This window comes from Monodelphis domestica, chromosome 8, assembly GCF_027887165.1.
Source record: "Monodelphis domestica isolate mMonDom1 chromosome 8, mMonDom1.pri, whole genome shotgun sequence".
NCBI lineage: Eukaryota > Metazoa > Chordata > Mammalia > Didelphimorphia > Didelphidae > Monodelphis > Monodelphis domestica.
The window spans coordinates 63,949,249-63,963,910 of NC_077234.1; the positions used below are offsets into that span (position 1 = coordinate 63,949,249).

Here is a 14,662-nt window from a genome sequence, read left to right on the forward strand (position 1 = left end):
TACAAGCAAGGTTGGTCAGTGCAATGCTTCTCTTTTTCCTCTCTTCAAGGAGCCCTGATTTCCTCCTCTCACCAAACCATCTGTTTCCCAAAGGTGAGCTGACTACTGGAGAGGTTTTCAGGTTGGGAGGTTCCAGAATGGCTTTCATCCTTCCTGCATTAGCTCCAGAGAGGTTATTCAGACCCTCTATTTCTAAATGAAGTCTCCTTTGTTTTCTGAGAAATTTTCTCTTTCTCTCTATGTCAGCAAAACATTTTGTAAGCATTAACTGGAAAAATAACATTCTTCTTCCCTTATAAAACATTGCATCTTCTATATATGTATATATTCATAATTTTAAAGCTAGTAAGGAGTAAAGAGGTCATCTATTCACACCCCATCCTTGTACACAAAGTAAATGAGACTTTTGGTTCTAAATGACAAATTTGAAATTTGAATTCAGGTCTTCCAGTTCTAAATTGAAGACACTTCTAAGATATGATATAGAAGACATCTTTAGATTTAGAATCCCCTCTTTTGCTATATAGATCTTCACATATTGTCATCCTTCTTTTTCCACATTTTTGCTAGGTTTGGGGGGTTTGGGGCTCAAGAGCCATTATGTTAGCATTGACATTAGCCAAACACTCTTTCCACTAGCAAACATTCAGCTTTGTGTCTTCATTTAGGGTTTAACACATATTTATTGATTAATACAAATTATCTAATTAAAATATAAAATAACAGTGTTTATAATATCATTTTATTAAAGCTATTTTATTTAACCTGTTAAATCTAATTTTTTAAAAGTTCTTTTTCTCTTTTTTGTTAGTTCCTTTGGGTAAAGTCAAGAAAAGACACTTAAAAACAGCATGTTTCTTATAATACAATAGGGAAACTGAAAAACTATATATAAATTAAATGCTCTAAAAAGAATGAGAGTTAGTCACTGAGGTCAGAACAAAGAGAATGAGATAAAAGCAGGAGATTTGGCTTAAATATGAGGAACATCCTTCACAATTAGTCATGATTAAGTAATGAAAGAAAAGAGGAGGGGAATTGGTGAATAACTAGTGCTGAGGCCAGATTATGCATGAGTATATCTGGGATGATTCAGGGTGATTAAATTAGCCCTTCCATGACATGGAGAAATTGAATAAATAAACTAAATGCTACTTCTCAAAAATTCAGGCATTTACAAAGAAATTTGACTTAATATTGATGGGGAACATCAAATATCCCTGAATAAAGAAGACATGATACAGTAGCCAGAGAACTTGGGTTGATATCAGCACTGCCATATGCTACCTAATGGTCTTGGAAAAGTCACTTAACTTCTTGGACTCAAGTGCCTTGACTTGAACAATGTGTGTGGGGAACTGTGGTTGGGACAGGGATGGGAAGTATAGATGACCTCTAAGATCCCTTCCAGCCCTAAATCTACGATTTTATGATAATAGCAATAATCACAAGCTGGGGCAGCTGGGTGGCACAGTGGATAGAATGCCAGGCTTAGAGTCAGGAGAACCTGGATTCAAATATGATCTCAGACACTTTCTGGCTGTATGATCCTGGGCAAATCACTTGACCCCATTTGCCTAGCCCTTGCCCTTCTATCTTAGAATTGGTTACTAAGACAGAAGGTAACAGCTTTAAAGTAATCATCATCATCATAACAAACATTTATATAGGAAACTTTTCATGTTATTTCATTTGATCCTCACAATTCATTTGATCTTCACCTTGTAAAAAAGGTGCTATTATTATCCCCATTTTCCATTTGAGGAAACTGAGGCAAACAGAGATTAAGTGATTTACTCAAGGTCACAGAGCTAGTAAAAGTCTGAGGCCAAATTAGAACTTGGTTCTTTGTGACTCCAAGCCCTGAACTCTAGACACTGCTGCAGTATGCACTTTCAGGAGCTTCACAAGAATTATGGGGCACCAGATTGAGTGCCAGATCTGGATTCACAAGGACCTGATGTCAAATCTGGCTTCAGGCACTTACTGCGTGACCCTGCACAAGTCCCTTTCCCCATCTGTGAAATGAGGATAATAGTAGATCCTATCATTTTTTGTGGTGAAGATAAAATGATGTAATAATTACAAAATATTTACAACAATGCCTAGCACATACATAGTAAGCATTATACAAATGTTAGTCATTATTATTAGAAGGAGAATAATCACCTGCTATTTTATTACACTGTAGGCATTTGGGGAGTGGAGAGAATTCAGCCCCTAATAGTTACCAGGCATAGTGGTTTTGCACTCCAAGTTCTGTATCCCTTAGCTGCCTATGATCACCAAAGGACCAGACAACCCAGCAAATAGGCTGCCAACACCAGAATAATGAAGGATCCAGAGTAGGAAGTCTCAGTCCCTCTTGCTGTCCCCCCCCATCTGAAAAAAAAATAAATCCCTTTTCTTTTCTTTTAGGCTTGCAAATTTTACAGTTCCCAGTGGTATGTGGTGAACTACAAATATGAAAAATATTCTGGAGACATTCGACATTTGCCACAGTAAGAGTCTTTTTCAGTTGATATTTTTGCCCTTTCAATGCTTACTCATGATTTGAGGTATGGTCTTTTTGGTGCATGTGTTGAGCCAGGATTGGATTAATTCATACAATTTCTGTTACCCAACTGATTAAATTACTATTGAATAAGCCTGGTGATATGCTCAGGTTTGCTGATTCCACTGTGTTCCCTGAAGTCCATCATGTGAAGGCATGAAGAAATTGTCAATGAATTTCTGTGTGACCTCTCCATTGTATGGCAGGTGATAAAGGGAATGACTATGGAACTAAGGTTCAAGCTTCTGAGTATTTTGATTTATTAAGCAATGCATGCCAATTGCATTTGATTTCATCTTTCACCCTCTACAGTTTGATATTAATTCTTGCTCTATGCCCCAAATGAGACCAAAGATTTCCAGGAACAGAATTTTCCTGGAAACATTCAGACTCTGTTGATTCCACCTTTTTCTGTCCTGAGGAAGCAAATATCATTCAAATGACATCAGTCACAAAGCACTGTGTCCTAATGTTATTAAAATCCCAGGAGAGCAAACAATTGAACAACTGCTATCTCCAAACCTCTGGTACCAGCTTAACTTGTGGAGTTGGAATACCAACAAGGGTTTAGATTATGGCACATCTTTAAGATATTATTATAGGACCATAACATCTTAAATAAAGAACTGGATGGAAATTTGGGAGTCATATAATGCAATCTCTCATTTTATGGATGAATCCTAGAGGCATTGCATGATTTGTCCAAGGTTGCACCGATAGTAAGTAGAAGAGCTGGAATTAGAATTCAGATCCTATAATTTCTCTCTCTTAAGAAAGAAATTTATTTGGAAAATCTACATAATTGATTCTACAAATCTAGAGTATACCTTGGCACAGGGACATTAAAAAGTACTCTGGATTTACAGTCAGAAAACTTAGGTTCCTTCCACAAGGCTATTAATGATAATGATAGTAATGGTGATGGTGAGGAAGAGGAAGAGAAAGAAGAGGTGGTGGTAATGATAGTGATTGTGATAATGATGAAGTGTGGTGATGATGTTGATGATGAGGATGATAATGATTATGGTGGTAGTGATGATGATTGTGAGGATGATTATGATGTGGTGATAATGATAATGGTGATAGTGATGGTAATGATGATGAAGATGGTAATGGTGAGGATGATAATGATGGTGACAGTGATGATGATGGTAATGATGATGAAGATGGTAATGGTGATGATGATGGTAGTGTTGATGATAATGGTGATAGTGATGGTAATAATGGTAATGATGATAGTGATTGTGATAATTATGAAGATGGTTATGGTGGTGGTGGTTGTGTTCATCTCTCTCGTGTTTTTCTTTTGGGATTCAGAAATCATCTGAAGACATGTCTTTCTACTATTGTTATTCTTTTATATTTGATGCTCTGTAGATTTTCCTGCAGCTGAATGAATGATTGTTATTTGAATATTCTTAGCTCACTTGGGTAGCAAAAGGAATAACCTCTTTTTGTCCCCCTATGGTTTTTCATTTATTCTACTAGGTTTCTATATTTTGAAACACTAGAGATGGCCTCCATTCAGATGGCCCTTCTCACTCCTCCTTTGCTTTGGGAGAGTTTGAAGTGATCATTAATTGATGAATTAGGAACTACAATATTGAAATCCTGTCATAATCATATAGCATCTTTTGTTCAACATTTCATTCCTAAATAATAGAAAAAAGGATAAGAGTCCAAAGTGGAAATTGTGTGAGGGTTTTTTTTTTCATTTGTTTAGGGGTTTTGCCTGAATATTTTTTGTCTGGAACATTGCAATAACTTCATAAAAGTTTTCCCTGCCTCGTGTTTCTACCTTCTCCTATCTATCCTACAGACAACTGTCCAAGTGATACTCCTAAAGTATGGGTTTGATCATGTCATTCCCCTGGGCTAGAAGTTTCAATGGTTTCCTCTCTTCTGTAGTATCAAATACAAACTTGCCTGACATTTAAAATACTGACTGGTTTAAATTTTCCAACTTATTATCACCTCTCACCTACTATACTACCTAACCAAACCAGCCTTTTTGCTATCCCTCACACAAAATATTCCGTATCCCATCTCCAGGCTTTTATAAAAACTACCGCTCATGCCTAGAAAGCATTCCCTCTTCGCCTGAACCTTATGGAATCCCTAGCTTTTTTTCAAGCTCAGCCCAAGTACAGCATCCTATATTGACCCTTACAGATTCAGATACTAGTGCCTTTCTTGTTTGAGATCCGTTTTATTGACCTTGTGTTTGTTTTTACATATTTTGTGTAAGTTAGAAAGACTGAGTCCTCAATGACCATCTCCTCCTTCTCATATGCATTTCTGTTGTTTCCCCTGATAAAATGTAAGATCTTTGAGAACAGGAACTGATTCATTTTTGTTGTTTTATTTCCAGCACCATATATAGTACCTAGCACACAAAACGAACTTAAGAGATGCTTAACTGTTCCTCTTAATATATGGGTTCCTAGAACATGTATAAGGAATGAAAATTAAACCTTTGATCTTTTAAGGAAAGTTCTATCAATATAACTCAACCAAAACTCCTTCTCCCTCTAATAATTAGAGAATATTCAGTCTTAAAAGTATGCTTGATTGCTCACAAATCCTTCAATATGGATTGAGATATATTTGTTTTCCATGCTATAAACCACTGATCAGAACATTAAAAATGAACTTGGCCAAATGTCTAACCATTCATAATGAAATATAACCCTGAACTCTCCTCATCACCCTGTGTCTAAACTCACATTAGCTGATTCCATCTGGGCCCCTGATACACAGTAAATTTAAGTGAGACATTATGGCTGATCATATTCCATGAGTTCAGTTTCCCTCTTTTTTCTTCATTTACATCAAACTCCCTCATTCAGTTTTGTCACATGGCATCTATAGCAGCAAATGTAAAACCACGTTTTGTTTTGTTTTGTTTTTTTCACGAGAGGAAGACTTCCCTTTTCTAAAAATAGTTCTATATATTAGGAAGTGGTTCATCTTGAGAACAGTGTGCTTACAGCAAACAAACTGAATGCAATGTGATCCTAGATGGAGTATTTAGGGTTGCCTGTTTTCAGTAGAAACATTCCACCTTCCAGGCTCTCTCTCTATGTATTAACTTATTTGATAGCAAAATATCGAAATCCCACCCACCATCCAATCATCATAAAAAAGGATAACTTTTTGAAATGGTGAGGGGATGGCCCAGGGAAAAATAGTTTGCACCTTTTTAGTATTCAATTTCACTGATCAGAAAAGAAACTACAAGCTATGAAAACCATGGAAAATTCTTAATCTTTATCTTGTGGGAAAGAAAAAATTATTGGCTAAGGAGCAAGACTGAAATAATTGAAACAATATTTAGGGCCTTCCTTGAATGTTTCCCCCATTTAACTAAAAGCAGTTAATACCAAAAAGAAAAGGAAGTTTGCCATGGAATAATAAAATTTTCTTTAAGGAAATTTTCAGAATTGTTAGAAAATGATCACTAGAAAAAATTAAGAACATGACACTGAATATTTTTATCTCAGTTTTTCTTACAACTAGCCCAAGAGATAGGTATTATTATTATCCCACTTTACAGATGAGGAACCTGAGGTACACTTGTCCAGGATCATGCAGCTAGTAATAAACCAAATTTGAACTCAGGTTCCTGACTCAGGGTCCAGTGTTCTATCTACCATGACACCTAACTGTCTCCAGAGAATGTAAAAATGCTACCAGTTTCTTTACTATTTGAGGGGATTTATGTAGTGTTAAATTAAGGGAAATTAATTTTCATGGCATTACATAATCATTATATATTAGAGCCAGGTGAGCTTTAGGGGCAATTGAGAAAAAGCACAACTCAGAAAAATAAATTAGTTTTTTCTACTCACAGAGTTTTCCCTTCATGCTAAACAAAATAGAAAACCGTTGGTGTTTTGGAGTGGTGGGTAGAGTATTAAAATAAGCAGCTTGTTCCTTAGGCTACAGGGAGACTTGTTATCCCATGCACAAATGGCTGTGCTTGCTTTTGAAGTGGGCATGACCCAGCAACTCTAAATCTGAGCAGATGGAATTCAATTTCAAGTAAGAATAGACAGCCACCCATGCTGCTGATTCATGCCCTGACCAGTACTAAATGGGATTCTACCTACCAGAGATGGTCATGGCAGTAGCCAGTTATGAATTTAGCATGCATGACAGGCAAGAGCAGAGCAGAATCCCTTTGGCTTGTGGCATTTCCCCAGCTTTGATGCTTTTCTCATTGGGATTCCATTTTTCACATCAACTGAAGTTGCAATTCACTGGAAAGCATGGAAAAGAGAGACACTGTAGAACATTGATAGAAATTGTTAAAGAAAGACCTCATTTAAGGACGCTTCCATAGCTTTTCTAATGTTTATCTATTATTTGATTTGCATGAGTTGGGTTTATTTATTTATTAATCATTCAGTTGTATCCAATACTTCCTGACCCCATGAACCAAATACAGCATAGAGTTTTCTTGACAAAGACACTGGAAGGGCTTGCCATGTCCTTCTTCATAGGCTTACATCTAGCCATTTCTTAGTCAAAATTATATTCCCTGGCTTTGGACACACAGAGCTTTAAGGACAGGGCATCTCTGTGAGGTTTGGGGTTTTTTTCTTCTTAGAACGAGCAGTTTTCTAATTCAAGCATCTAGTGGTGCAATAGATAGATTGTGAGGCATGGAATCAGTACTCAGATACTTAGCTAGCCGTGACCCTAGGCAAATCACTTCATTTTGGTCTGGTTCAGTTTCATTGGGGTAATAATAGTATTCCAGAATTCTTGTGAAGATAAAATTATATAATATTTATATTTGTATCTAAATAAATTCTAGCTATTGCCATTATTAATAATTATAACACTATTCTCAGAAAGGTCATCAAGGCAAATTGTATATATTCTTCTGCTAACACATCCCCCATTGCATTTGTATGGTGAGGAAATAGGGGTCCCCTTACTGAGTTTCTTCCTCACTGAGTCCTCTATTCCCCAAGCACTGAAAAATCACCGAATTAAATTTCTCTAGAGCTACCCTTTAGATTAGGGGTTCTTAACATTTTTGTGTGCGGTATGTACCCCATTGACTGACTCTGGAACTTGCACTGCCTCTCAGCAGTGCCACCTCCTTTATCTGCTGTTACCGTTTCAAATATCCTTCCTAGGTATATAAAATCTAAGTACTCAAGGGGACTTAATTGCTGAACTTTAAGTGATAGCTGACCTTGTATTTCCTTTTCTTTGATCTCTTTGAGTTACAGACCTAGTAGTGGTATTGCTGGGTCAAAAACTATGCACAGATTTATAGGTCAATTTTTATAATTTTATATTATATATATAAACAATATATAATTATATATAAATATATAATTTATAATTTTATAATGACATTTTTAAAAAAGTCCAGGTCACTTAGGTCAGTTTGAAACTATCCATTTGTTTCATCCTTCCCTTCGGAAGAAGGATATAACAGAGTAACAGAATTAGAGGAATTTTCTTCCTCCTATTAGAGTACTGAAGAAGTATCCAAAGGCTTTCTGAATGCTATCAGTACCAACCAATTGTCCATTTTCAAGAAGTCTCATTCTTAGGTATTCATTCCTCTCCAGGTTCAAATTCTAATTCTCCTCATCACCATCATTCCACAATGGCAACCTCACCTTAGAAGTTCACTTTGTCCCTATAGTCTAATCCTCTGATTGACCAGGTCCTCCATCATTTAAGGAAAGTGTTCAGGACTGTCATGTCTTCATTATTCCTTGAGCTCTATTTCTGATTTTCCAGAATTCTCCCCTTCCCCACCCAGACCTCCACCCTACTTTCTTTTATTTGATGTCTTCCCCCATTAAAATACAAGGTCTTTGAGAACAGGGACTCTCTATTTGCTTACATCTGTATCCCAAGCACTTAACCTCTCTCCCTGTGGTAGAGAAATCTCTTAAGACCATAAATGAAGGAAAAGGCCCTTTAGTGGAGCAAATCTCCCAACTAGGAGCTCCTTCCCTTAATGAAGTCACAGCTCTAGTCCCTACCCTTATAAGGCTAGAAGTGGGTACCCAGAGTCTTTCCTTAACTTCCTTCATTCATCTGCCACTGCTTTATGTGCTTCAGAAGCATACCCTAGGCAGAACTCCTAAGATGCCATCATTTGGTGAATGGGTTTTCCTCCTTTTACCCCTGAAAAGAACCTTATGTTTACAGATATTAAAACTAGTACAAGGCAGTTTGCATCCTTAGGACCAGATCACCACTTCTTTGTCCTGAGCAGCTAAAGGAAGAAGTCTCATTGAATCATGAGTGTGGTGATGCTCACTCTCCCAACATGCTTCTCCTCTCATTTCAGTCACCCTGCTCACCAGGAGGATCTCTGTCTCTCTCGCTAGCTCCAGGTCTGAGGGCATGGGCTCGCTCAAAGCATTCTGTCAAAAGTTTCTCTTTGGATCAATGGGGGCAGCCGGGTAGCTCAGTGGATTGAGAGCTAGCCCTAGAGATGGGAGGTCCTAGGTTCAAGTCTGGCCTCAGACACTTCCCAGCTGTGTGACCCTGGGCAAGTCACTTGACCCCCATTGCCTAGCCCTTACCACTCTTCTGCCTTGGAGCCAATACACAGTATTGACTCCAAGATGGAAGGTAAGGGTTTAAAAAAAAATTTCTCTTTGGGAATGGCAAAAAAAATGCTATTATTTCAGACAGTTTGTATAATGCACCAACCCTTCCTCCTCCATTCCTTCATCTCTTTTATTCTGTGGTCCATATTTTAATCTCGCCACAGTGCCCTCACGAGAACAATGCCTGCATAAAATCCACATCATCACTGTGAATAGGACTCCCAAACCAGTAGTTCCTCACCGAGGCCATGTCCCAGAAGCAATCTTTGAACCTTTTCCTAGCCAGACCATCTTTTCAGATAGGCAGTTTGCAATAGCTAATCAGTACTGGCACCAGCAAAAAAACAAAAACAGAAAAACACCAACAGATTTTTCAAGAACACTATGACACGCAATGGCATAACATTTGAATAGCACATGGCCTCCCAGCAATTTTACAGAAGAGTGAACCAGCTGCTCTGTTCAACAGTGTTTTTTTTTTTCCAGTGGGAAAAAAACACCTTTTTTTAATAGTCAATTATAGCCTCAGGAAAAAGAAGAAAAGAAAGATCTTAAACTCTTCTTTGCATTTCTAGGGAACCACCGAACATAGGACTCTGAATAGAAATGTTTTGTTTTGTTTTTTAATTCTTGTACAAAACTTCCAGGAAGATAAATCCCAATGGTACACTAAGTTTCTCATCTCTTGCAAACTACATCTCACAAGTCTTTATTTTTTTCTGAAACTGCTAGTGAGTAACTAGAATTTAGTCATGTGGCATCATTGGTCTGTGCTTGTCATTTTCTAATCTTCACTTCTTTTAAAGTTGTCATTGCAGAAATGTTTTTAGTGCCAGAATTCTTCCAAGTTTACAAGATGATTATCTTTAGAGTTCTACACTGCTTGTGTATCATTCAGAGGAGCTTTCTATGGTTTTTATGTCCTTTACCTAGAACATATGACAGTCTGAGCCTAGTGGCTCATTAGACACCTAAGATCATAGAAAGCAAAGCTGGAAAAGAGCATAAAAGTCATCTAACTGACTCTTTCAATTTACAGATGGAGAAATTAAAGCCCAGGCAGGTCTAAATTTTTGCCCAACACCAGAGTTAATCAATGGTAGTTTGAATTCAAACCCAGATTCTCTGGATTCAAAACCTTTTCTTTTTACCATTGTTCTTTAGACATTTTCAGCCATGTCTGACTGTTCATGGCCCCATTTGGGGTTTTCTTGGTAAAGATATTGGAGTGATTAGTCATTTCTTTATCCAGATCATTTTACAGATGAGGAAGCTTAAGCAAAATGGTCTAAGTGATACACAATTAATAAGGGTCTAAGTCTGGATTTTAACTCAGATCTTCCTGACTGCAGATTTAGCACTCAATCCATTGCGCCAGCTAACTGCCCTGCTTTTTCCCACCCCTCTCCCTTTTAGGGTTTATATAAAATTCTAGCCATAATTTAAGATCAGTTCTGTTACTCTTCTCTCTTTCTAAACTATGCTCTTCTCCTGGATTTACATCAATTTAACATTCCTATGAACATTTTCTGGTAAAAAGCTAGCAAAAAAATTATAGAATTTTAGAGCTAGGAGGGAACTCAGAGACCATCAGGTCCAACATACTTATTTTATAGATGAAGAAACTAAGCATATGTAAGGTGACTTGCCCAAGAATTATACAGATGATAAGGAAAAGAAGCAGATTTGAATCCAATTCTTCCGTTTGCAAGCCCAATGACCTTTCTGTGGGTCTACAGTGGCCTCCTTCCCAGCCTCATAAAAGTCTGCTTTGATTTTCCTTCTCTCAAAGTGCTATACATCATGCACAACCTTCCCCAGTGGGTATTGCTAATGTTATTTCAGAGGTCCCTGCTTCCTGTCTTCCCCATAGCTAATGTCTCCTGGAAACAGAGAAGGGGACAAGCTAGTTTACACTCCCTGGAAAGCAATCATTTCTGGGAATCCAAAGTTATAATCATGGAAGAGACAACTAGAAAATAAGAAGAGTTGGTCCAAGCCTTTAGCAAAATTATGAAGCAAGGGGAAGATTTCAGTGCCCCCACTTTTTACACCATCTTCATCTCCCCTCTCTGTCAGACTCATCCCCTCTTCTCTTCTCTCTCCTTTACTAAAATCTTCTATCAAGAAAGAATCTAAATCTATGGAAAAAGCAGTCTATTCTTATTGCCTCCACCCATCTTACTTAATCTTTAACCCTTAAATTTAACTCAATAAATGTGTTGAATGACTGATTGAATGTAACATAACTCCCGATTCTGATGGCCATAGGTCTGATCTTGCCAAAATAAATGATGTCCTCAAAAAATACCTAGAATTAGTTAGAAGATCTGAATTCCAAACCCTGTTTTCCCCCTAGCTCTGCTACATACCCCTGTAGACAGGTAAATCATTTTAGAGTTCTTTGTTCTGAATTCTAAGTTCTAAATACCACTTCGAGATTCTCTAAACCCTGAACAATCACCAAAATCAAACTCCTCTGCAGCTACCCTTTCACTCTAAGGTTCTTAACATCTTTTTGTGGCATGGATTCCTTTGATAGTCTGGTCCTGGAACTTGCCTTGCCTATCAACCCAACGTTTAAGGAATTTAGAATTCTATGTACCTATTATGTACAAGACACTGTGCAAAACCCTTTACAAATATCTTATCTGATCCTTAAAACCTTGTGAAAAAGGTGCTATTATTATCTCCATTTTATAGTTGAGGCAAACAGAAGCTAAGTAACCTACCCAGGGTTATACAGCAATCTAGTGCCTGAGGAAGGATTTGAACTCAGATCTCTACTCTGTTTCAACATCTCTTTCCTTACCTTGAACCAGGGGTAGCTTTTGAACAGGAGTGAAGAGAAAGTAATGTTGATCTAACTCTTTCCATGTGACTTATTTTGGAAGGTTTGCTAAGTCCATTGATCCTTTACAGTATGACTTCATAGATAGAGCATTGGCTTTGGAAAAGCTCAAGGCAGATTCCACCTCTGATACTGCCTCTGTGACCACATACAGGTCACAAAAGCTCTCTGAGCCTTAGTTTCCTCATTTGTAAAATAAGAACAAGTCTATACCATGGATACCTTCAACTTGAGTCTCAAGTGAGAGAAGGCATGTTAAGTGTTTGGCAAGTCTTGAAGCTCTGTGATTCTATGGAAAATGAGTATATTCACTTGGAATATATTTTTAAATTGAATTCATAAAGAAATTTGGGTACATTTAGTAAAGACCCGATCAATGCAAACATAAAGCATTGTTGTTTTTCCATTTTCTTATGGAGAGTCCCATCTCCTGCCTCTATCCTTTTTTTTTTAATCTAGACTATCAGCAACATTTTATGAGTAAGCGGAAAAAAAAAATTTTTTTTAAGTAAAAATGGAATTTGCTTCTGGTTCTAGATCCCAAATGAAAGCCTGTGGTTCTGGCTAGAGAACAGCCAATATCTTGATGGAAAGGAGAAATATTTGGATGCAGCCTTTTATCCCTAAAGCCAAATGGCTGTTTATTTAAAAATGTCTACATGCTTGGCTCATTTTTTTTTTTGCTTCCCTCTAAAGGGTTGCCATAGAAGTCATACACAGCCTTTTTAAAGTGCCTCATGGAATCTGGTTTTCATTTTGTAGAGCAAGTCTAGGACATTGCTGCTATGATACTGTTGTTGGTAGCATTCCTACTGAGAGAATTTTCTGGATTTCCTAGCTAAAACAGAGCCTTTGGGCACCAATGGACAACTTTGGAATAACGCTGATTGTGAAGTCTTAATTAGGGAAGCAGCACAGCCTAGTGGTCTGAGCGAAAGATTGGTATTTGGTGACACTGAAGAGTTCCAACCATACTTTTGTTCCAATTGTCAGTCTCTAGGCTTGCATCTGACATTTGCCTCCATACTTATTGGTATTTACATTTCATAAAGTGAGGATAATAGTACTTAAGGAGAACTTCAACATTAGATGGGAAAAAATTTTAAAGTCTCTTAAGACTCTCCTTTATGTAAATCAGGGGGTACCTGGTACAGCTTTGTGTTTGGCGAGGCCTATTTCTTTTCAGAATCAGGTTTTCTTTTTAATTTTTAAATTATTTATTTTTAAGTATTTTTCTATGGTTACATGATTCATTTTCCTTCCTTCCCCTCTTCTCTCCCCCTTCCCAGAGCTGACAAGCAATTTTACTGGGTAATACATCAGAATCAGGTTTTTAAATGCAGAAAATAAAATATATAGGATTGTAATGGTAAATAAATATTACAAAATATAAAAATATCATGTACACTATGTTTATTAACAAGTCACTTCACCTCCATTGCCTAGCCCTTACCACTCTTCTGCCTTGGAATCAGTACATAGAGTACTGATTCTAAGATAGAAGGTAAGGATTAAAAAAAGAATCTAATGGAGGGGGATACACCCCACAAAAGGAAGGTAGAAAAGAAGTATTTCTATGGTTTTTATTTTATTGTGGTATTCTGTGATCACTGTGTTTCTTTATATTTTTTTCAGATCAGAATTCAGACCAGAGAAACTACCTTCTCATTCCTTTGAAGTTGACCATGAAGATGCTGATAAGGATGAAGTAAGTAGACTGTTAAAGTCGGACATTTATAACCTGTAGATATCACTGCACCAGGGTGTTCTTTCTACATTTGGAACAACCATATCACTAAACTCTACATTCTAATAGATAAAATGGTCTAGAGACAAGACTGTTTCATTTTAAATCAGATGACACCAATTTCAGAAGCAACGTAGTATAATAAAGTAAGTTCTAGATTTGAAGTCAGAAAAAAAGCTGAATTCCAATTCTGTTTCTCCATTTATTGTGGGACCCTGGGCGACATCTCTTTGGTCCAAATAACTCTATAATTTCTTCACTAAGCCATAAACAAGTTGCCACCCATGAAGGCGATATACTCATGGCACCCCAGACAATGAATTCTTCTCCTATCTTCCATTTGCAAAATAAATCATCACATTATTCTGTATATTTTTGTACAGGACACCACATCCCACTCATCTTCTAAGGGAGGTGGAGGAACAGGAGGACCAGGAGTCTTCAAGTCTGGCTGGCTTTACAAGGGGAATTTTAACAGCACTGTCAACAATAGCATCACTGTCAGGGTAAGAATAATTACATTATTCATATTTACTGTGGTTATTTTTTAGGGTATCACCCACTTGGAGGCATAGCATAGATGCTGTCATATGTGTATATATTCATGTCCCCCCTTAATATTTTAGTTATCAAGAAGTATGCTGTCTAATTGTGTGACTCTGGGCAAGTCATTTAACCTGAGTTATAGCCCTTGCTACCACTGCTTGTCTTAGAATTGATACTAAGAGAGAAAGTAAGAGTTTAAAAAAAAAGAAGAAGAAGAAAAATCATGCTATTATGGTATTAAAAAAAGTTTTTCTCCAGAACAATGTCAAGAAATGAGGGGACTCAATGGCTTTCCTAATTTTTCTAATTTCTATGAATAATGTTTTATGATTCACTCAATTTTAACTCTTCTTATTTTCCTTTTTTGCCTT

At 37.1% G+C, this 14,662-nt stretch overlaps 1 protein-coding gene across 17 annotated transcripts in view; it reads left to right on the plus strand.

The window, feature by feature from the left end:
• DOCK10 (dedicator of cytokinesis 10) overlaps positions 1-14,662 on the plus strand; it is a 375,674-nt gene that overhangs the window by 210,183 nt on the left and 150,829 nt on the right. For all 17 annotated transcript variants that reach the window (XR_008913927.1, XM_056807144.1, XM_056807148.1 and 14 more), the window contains exons 4-6: positions 2,419-2,501; positions 13,634-13,706; positions 14,129-14,251. Coding sequence is in view for 16 of the 17 variants with exons in the window: in XM_056807144.1 (XP_056663122.1) it covers positions 2,419-2,501; positions 13,634-13,706; positions 14,129-14,251 (279 nt within the window). In the remaining variant the exon portion in view is untranslated. The remainder of the gene's footprint in view (positions 1-2,418; positions 2,502-13,633; positions 13,707-14,128; positions 14,252-14,662) is intronic.